Source organism: Melanostigma gelatinosum (assembly GCF_949748355.1).
Source record: "Melanostigma gelatinosum genome assembly, chromosome: 6".
Classification (NCBI taxonomy): Eukaryota; Metazoa; Chordata; class Actinopteri; order Perciformes; family Zoarcidae; genus Melanostigma; species Melanostigma gelatinosum.
In genome coordinates, this window is record NC_136639.1 from 11,706,905 (window position 1) to 11,714,028 (window position 7,124).

General features: G+C 42.6%; 2 protein-coding genes across 2 annotated transcripts in view; one reads left to right on the forward strand and one right to left on the reverse strand.

The window, feature by feature from the left end:
• Positions 1-2,168, forward strand: part of hectd4 (HECT domain E3 ubiquitin protein ligase 4) — a gene marked incomplete at its 5' end in the record, with an annotated part of 41,349 nt that extends 39,181 nt beyond the window's left edge. Inside the window, one exon of the mRNA XM_079270374.1 lies at positions 95-2,168. Coding sequence (XP_079126500.1) covers positions 95-231 — 137 coding nt within the window. The 3' untranslated portion in view covers positions 232-2,168. The remainder of the gene's footprint in view (positions 1-94) is intronic.
• A 1,958-nt stretch (positions 2,169-4,126) lies between these two features.
• Positions 4,127-6,699, reverse strand: LOC306779231 (L-serine dehydratase/L-threonine deaminase-like). Its single transcript, XM_079271060.1, has 8 exons — positions 6,646-6,699; positions 6,352-6,509; positions 6,144-6,183; positions 5,913-6,052; positions 5,611-5,702; positions 4,883-5,110; positions 4,662-4,786; positions 4,127-4,563 (listed from the first exon to the last, which is right to left on the reverse strand). The coding sequence occupies exons 2-8, from the start codon at positions 6,502-6,504 to the stop codon at positions 4,370-4,372; spliced, it is 972 nt and encodes a 323-aa protein (XP_079127186.1). The 5' UTR covers positions 6,505-6,509; positions 6,646-6,699; the 3' UTR covers positions 4,127-4,369.
• Between the last annotated feature and the right edge of the window lie 425 nt (positions 6,700-7,124).

The window sequence follows — 7,124 nt, forward strand, 5'->3', positions numbered from 1 at the left end:
CTCCAGCAGTAAACATGCGTAACAAGACTCATTGTGCAAGCGAAGTCGTAGGTGGTTTTGTTGTGATGCACCTTCCTGTTTCTCTTCTCTCCAGGTCAGCCAGATTCGCGCTACATCCGCGTAGAGACCTGTATGTTCATGGTGAAACTGCCCCAGTACACATCTTTGGATGTGATGCTGGAGAAACTGCGATACGCCATCCACTACCGCGAGGACCCTCTCAGCGGTTAGAAGACTCGACAACCCCATGTTCCCAAGCCTATACAGCTCTTTACGCTCTGCTGCTTCAACAAAATCACACATTGTTTTTATTTTTTTTCTGGGTGGCTATTATTGCTTTGCATGTTTACCCCCGCTTTTTTTTTTTTTTCATTTTTGCAGTTTACACAAATACTACATTTCATGATATGTTTGACGCATTTTTGTGAAGAATTCAGGGACGATAATCTGACACTGTTAACACATGTCTGTTCTGGTTGCACTGAGTTTTTAGGATGGCATTGAAGTGAAACAACTGTGGCGTGCCTTTTTTTTTTTTTTTCTGTTTGCCTTTCCCTTCCCCCACCTTTTAACAGAGGGTTTAACAAGTTCTGTGAATTTAACAACTAAATAGGATGACTTCAGATCAGCACTTTACAGTTGCAAATTTAATTCAAGACTGCTGAATCCTCTTTCTGATAACATTTTAGTATTGAAAGCACGGTTTCAGCAAAAACTGAGTTGCGGAACTTTGCATTGCTGTGAAGGCAACAAACCAACTGTATCACTCCTAATGCTTACCCTCGCTGCCTCCCTCTGTCTCCCCTCTGCGGGGGCCTTCGCTGTAGGAGCCTCTCTCCAGAGGGTTATGCTGGATGTGTGTGAAGAGAAACTCGTGATTTCCAGAGAATTATCTGACGTTTGAGACGCAGGTACCACTACTACCAGAAAAAAAAGAAATGTGAGACGCTACCTATTTTTGACCATGTCAGCTATGAGCAGGCACAAGATGTGAACAAGTGCTGTACAGGATATTATGTAGTTTACTGCCTGTTTAAAAAAATAAAAAATATGAACTGCTAATGGACAAACTAACTTATGCCTATATAAACTGAATACATTTTATCCAAGTCTCTGAAGAGAGGGTATTTAAGTCGTGTAAAAAGTCATATTAATCTATTAGTTTATGAAATTGCTCTTTGATTTTTGGAGTAGCTTTGGCGGCATGTTGGGTCAGGTAGATTGAGCGATAGGAGAGAGAGGTCTGCTGGCTCTGATATGCTTGCGTTTCAGGTTTGTGAAACCCTGTGTTCCTGAGATGATATTCTCAAGAGCTGCGCTCCTACATGGTTTGTGTGCTACTGCTACTGAATGTGCAACAACCCCCCCCCCCGCTCCCCAACATACACGATCTACACACATAGACTGGGGGAGGGGCGGCGGATTATCTTGAGTTCTGCATTTTCATAATTTTCTTTATTGAAAGAAGAACAGGTGTTCTGCTGTTTTTCTTTGTTGGTTACAATCCGGGGGGGGGGAAATGTAAATATACTGACGTTATGTTTGATGGCAGTTTTTATTAATTGCTCATTCACTTCAATTTATAATTTTTGGTTTTGGTTTGCACTACTCTTCCAAGAAAATATTCTAAAATGAGCAAACTAGGCAATGTCTGTTGGATATCCAGTTTGTTGTTATTTTTTATGAATTTTGGAAAAAAAACCCAGTAATCTAAACACCTTTTGTCTTGTACTCGGATGGATTCAATTTCTTCTACTCATGGTGAAACATGTTTTCTTGTATGAGTAAAATCACCACTTTACTTGGATAGAACTGAAAAACATTTGCCGCATATTGGATTGTTGAATTGCTTGCAAGTTTTTGTTTTGGTTGAGTTCTTTTAAAGGGTGACACACCGCTGCTAACGGGGACGCTCTCTCCTCTACTTCCTCCTCCTCCGGGGCGGTAGATAAGGTTATAAAAAGGACATATCCATACAAAGAGGTGTTGCGATAAAATGTGTGCTGTACATTTACTTGATATTTATTACAATTATTTATGGTTGCATTAACTTAACTTTTACTGTCTTACCTCTGCTCATCAGAAACTTGACATATCTAATATGGATTATACAGATGTAAAGAATCAGATGGCATTTGAGATTTCTGTGTCACAATAAAAAAAAAAATGTCTTCATGTACAAATTCCATTTCTTTGTGTTTCAAATATTGACCCAGTACATTTTATTTCAGTTCATTTTTCTTTTAGGCATTGCTCAGATAAACATCTGAATTTGGGGAAAACATGCGTCATGAATGGATGTTCTCGCAAAATAGGTAATTTGCAGCGGACATGCCTGTTTACATGTGTGCACAGACAATGACTGTTGGTCATGATGAATGATGACTGTGAGACATGCTTTGTCTCCTTTAGGACATGCCTTTCATGTCAGGACCCCTTGCGACCAACCCTGGTTATGTCACCAGACACCTTTTGAAAGCAGCGAGTGCTGGGCCAGGCCGGTTCTAGCTGGATCTCCAGTCATGCTCCTCACCGACTCGACCTGTCCTTCCAGCTCCGTTATATGCTATATCCAAAGGGGACCATCTACAACTATTGACGCAATGTTTCATCAGCTAAAATTCTGTAAAAATAGGTCAGATATTTCCGCTGCAAACTCGGTTGATAGGAGATATGTATAATAGCTCTTCAGCTGAGCTATTATTAAAGAGCTACTGATGTGTCTCTTAGAACTGTGGTCTGTCAGATAATCTTTAACAAAATAAGCATCTCTATGGGTCGAGTTCCCTAATATTTTGATGGAAAATGTCTAGTTTTAATACCAAGTCTACGAGGTTACCCAAGAGGAATTCTAGGAATGTCTCCTGCATGTTGACTTGATGCTTTCAAAGGAACAGCTGTCTCGCTCTGTGACATGCAGGAACCCACCACCCTTTTTTAATGATCGTCAGATCAATGAGTGGCCAGGAAAAGTGCCACATCCCTAAAAATCCAGCAAATAGAATGCTGTGACGTTCAGCGTAGTCACAAGGTGTGACGATGTCTGCGGTGCTCATGCAACATGTGACTGACCCAGTAACCGCTTCTGTCTGCAAGCCAGTGAGGCCACTTGACCTGGCTCTGGAATACAATGCTGTCTACTCATTCTAGGATGATTCATTTTTGAAAGTTACTGGTCAAATTTAAAAACTTCATGATAGACTCATTCATAAGGGATCAAAGCTGCTTCAGAATGTAGTTCTGTATGCATCGTGCCTGCCAAAGCACTCACTGAGGAGAGGGGACGTTAATTGGAAAGTAAGCTACTGAGACCAGCGCTATTAATGAATTGTCATACAATGAGTAGTTCCATGGTATGGCTGAGATTGTAATTAAGCTGTGGCCCCAATGCACTGCGCTGTGCTCTCAATGTTTAAACATCCCCGTCAGTGGTTTAGAGCAAACACAACACGTATACATGTAGACATAGTATATACATTTTAAATACTAACGTACTTTGGTTTTCTTTTGGATGCATGTTTTGAAGAGTGTAATTTGTGATTTCCAAAATCTATTTGGAGAATGATCCATTCATTAAAGACTTGTTGTGACATTCTAGTCATCAGAGACATACAGTGTATAGAACAGCGTGACTGGTAATCTATTTTTAAATACCGATATCAACACATCGGCCAACAGTGTTGTTTTTTTTACATGACATAAGCAAACAATCTTGAATTAGATTCCTTCGATTTTTTACAAATTGTGACCAAGTTGCATACTAAGCAGGACTAAACAATTGTGACACTGTTTTTAACTACGTCAGGTTTAGTTTTTGCACAAGCAATGTCTTTTATCGGCCGACATACACCGCTACAATATATCTGCAATAAGCTAATATCGGCCTCTCAGACTTATCTTTTAGCTCCCGTATAGAAAGCACATTTTAAAAAGTCCATTTGCTTTTGGTCATGGTGTGAAGAAGAGGTTTGATGTGTATTTCACAAATCTGCAGTCAGGAATAAGAACTTTGTCAAGGCAGGAAAATGATTTCGGACAACATATTCAGAAATATAATTTATTCATTTTTTAAATATATTTCAATGTACAAAAGCAGAACAACACTCAATACAAATAGAAATGCAACCTAAATTTGTCAGTATGTTATAGTTTTTCTGAAAGCGGTTTCTCCGGTCAAAAACGACCTCTATACCAGAGCAGCATCACAGCTCTCTCACTCTCACTTTTGTCTCAGTCTCAGTGCTCAGGATAGTCTCACAGTCTGGAATGATTTGGTCTATAGAGCACATGGATATTGGGCTTTGTGGATTGAGACCAGCTGACGGAGGAATGGAGGAAAGGTCAGGAGGACCCGAGGTAGTCGGCCACGCTAGATAACACCGAGCTGTTTTTTCAGCCTCCTTAGCTCCTCCATGCTGATGTTGTTGCCGCCGCACACCACAATGACCACCGGGCCCAGGCGCTGAGCCAGTTTGCCCTCATCCTGCAGCCTTTTGATAATGTTACTGTACACAGCTGCCAGGGCAGCACCACAGGCAGGCTCCACCAGGACCTTCTCATCATCTGCAGAAAATAGAGATACCAGGAGAGGTCAGTCTCACAGCTGATTGGTGCCATTTTTAGATCTGCTGCGCATCTGTTCAGGTGCAGGTTGCACTCACCTATGAAGCGCTCCACAGCTTTTACAGCCTCCTGGTCTGTGACTAATTCTGAAAAGACTTTGTGCTCGGCCACCAGTTTAAAAGTCTGTGAGGACACCCTCTTCAGGCCTAGCGTGGTTGCAACACTAGAGAGCAAAAATAAGGGTTAGTCTTTGACACACAAAGAGGAACTACGCGAGGAAAATTGTTATTTGAATACAATATCCATGAGTAGATTTTACCTGGTGATTTCAGGTAAAGTGACCAGCTCCCCAGCCTTAATTGCTGCATTGAGGCTATGTGCTCCCATGGTTTCCATGGCTACAATGGGCACGTCAGCCCAGTCAGCACGACGCAGTCCCTCCACCACTCCGTTCAGCAGGCCTCCGCCTCCCACCGACAGCACGATCGCGCCCGGCTTCTCCTGTAGGTCCTGCTCCAGCTCCTTCACCAGAGACGTGTGGCCTTCCCTGCAACACACAAACACAACCCAACCCTGTCACTTCCTTTGAACTCAGTTTGATTGTAGTGTAATGTGAAGAAAGAAACAGTCTGATTTCTTTCTCTTCAATAATTCTTCCTTGAATGCAGGTGCGCTGTAAAAATGCTGATCATGTCAATAGTAGCCCTTAGTGGTGTTCGTAATTTACGGTCTGTGACGTGGGGTAGCTACATTATCTGACAGTCCCTCAAAGGTAGCACCGTGATAAGATACCATGCATCTGACATAACACCTCATCTAACCCCTGCAACCCCGCATGATAAGACAGGCGTTACTATCAGTCAGTTGCACATCTTAAAACAATTCAATTTGTAGAGAAAAGAGAAGAATCTGTCTTATCGTGTCTTCGTCTCTTATCGCCTTACGTCAGAGAGATTACTCTGCGAGAATTTCTGCACGGTGCATGTAGTTGTGTACCGTACATGCTGTCGCAATCCCTGAAGGACAGACATGCAGAGATGGTCTCACCAGATGAGGGGATCATCAAAGGGAGAGATGAATATCCAGTTGGGGTTATTTGCCACAAGCTGCTGTCCGTATTCAATGCTTTCATTTAGAGCCTGAAAGAGACCAGATACAACTTCATTTCATCGGATGAATCATTTTGCATTCTCAGTCTGTTCTAAATGTGACAATTCGGTGACAAGAATTAAGAAAATTATAATAACTGCGCACACAATTATTGCCAGAATCCAACAATACATGTATCTATTTATGCTTAAAATCGAGTGCGATTGATGTAAATAAAACAATCCATGATGTTAACTAACCTTGCCGTGGATAACCACAGTGGCGCCTTCGTCCTTCAGCCTCTCCACTGTTGGGTTTGGTGTAACACTTGGAACTACTATGGTTGCAGGTACCCCGAGCTGACGGGCAGAATAAGCTGCTGCCATACCAGCGTTTCCTCCTGTTGGGGCCAAAAGTGCCAAAGGTTACACACCAAAACACACCGACAGAGGCATGGGCAGTTCATTCATTGATTTTTCTTTAATTATTACCTGAACAGCAGACAAACCGCTCACATCCTCGCTCAGCCCACTACAAGAAAAAACAACATTACAGTCAAAAAGGGAACGAATACATCGTCCCAGTGTTCAGACTAGAGCTGAAAACGGGTCCATACTGGTTCAGATGGATCTATGCTCAGCATCTCAGCCACACAACAGGACAACACACTTCACACCAGAGCAGAGGAGAATTGCTCACAGTTTTGCAGAGGTGTCCGATGCCCCTGATCTTAAAGGAGCCGGTAGGCTGAGATGAATCCAACTTGAGGTAAACAGAGGTCCCAGCTACTTTAGTCAGGGCCAGGCTCTGCCTCACTGGAGTGGCCACATGAAGAGACTGCTGGGTCTTCATCACCACTGTGGAACAGACCAGCATGGGAAATGATTTCTCAAGAGACAAGGGCCAAATAATTCAAAACATCAATGTTTTCAAAGATCATTCACAAAAATAAAAAGGGTACAAAGATGATATTTTAAGTTTGCTTCAATTTACCAGTATCAGATCGATGGCAGGACAACAAACTGTACTGTGTATCACTGATCCCAAACTTCCTTATTCACTTTACTCTTTGATATTTCGTGCCTTTATACAAACTTGAGCTGTGGGCTTGGCATAGTAGGCCCACTGTCAGACCAATCAGTTTTCAACAACAGTCATTACATCATTTCACCGTCTTATCGCATCCTTTGCACCCCCCCGTGGCATTTTAATGCGCTGTCATGTGCGTGTTGCCTTCCCCTCTAAAGGACTTGCACGCTCCGCAGACATTACCAAAAGAGTCGCGACTATTTTGGCCCCGATGCCCCGACTACCAAAAGCGGGGAGCGGGAACAGCCTCCGTGAGGACGGTTCAAACCTGAACGATCCGGTGTGGTGACGTCAGCTGCTGTCTCAGGATGACTGGGATATAAAGTGCTTTACTATGAGGTTGCTCAGCATGGCAATGTCTTCTAAACAGGTTTAAATACAAT

Coding starts and splice junctions, on each gene's coding strand:
- LOC306779231 (XM_079271060.1), bottom strand. CDS start 6,504: ATGAAGACCCAGCAGTCTCTTCATGTGGCCACTCCAGTGAGGCAGAGC. Junction 6,053..6,143: donor GCGGTTTGTCTGCTGTTCAG/GTAATAATTAAA, acceptor TGGCCCCAACAG/GAGGAAACGCTGGTATGGCA. Junction 5,111..5,610: donor TTTGATGATCCCCTCATCTG/GTGAGACCATCT, acceptor TGTGTGTTGCAG/GGAAGGCCACACGTCTCTGG.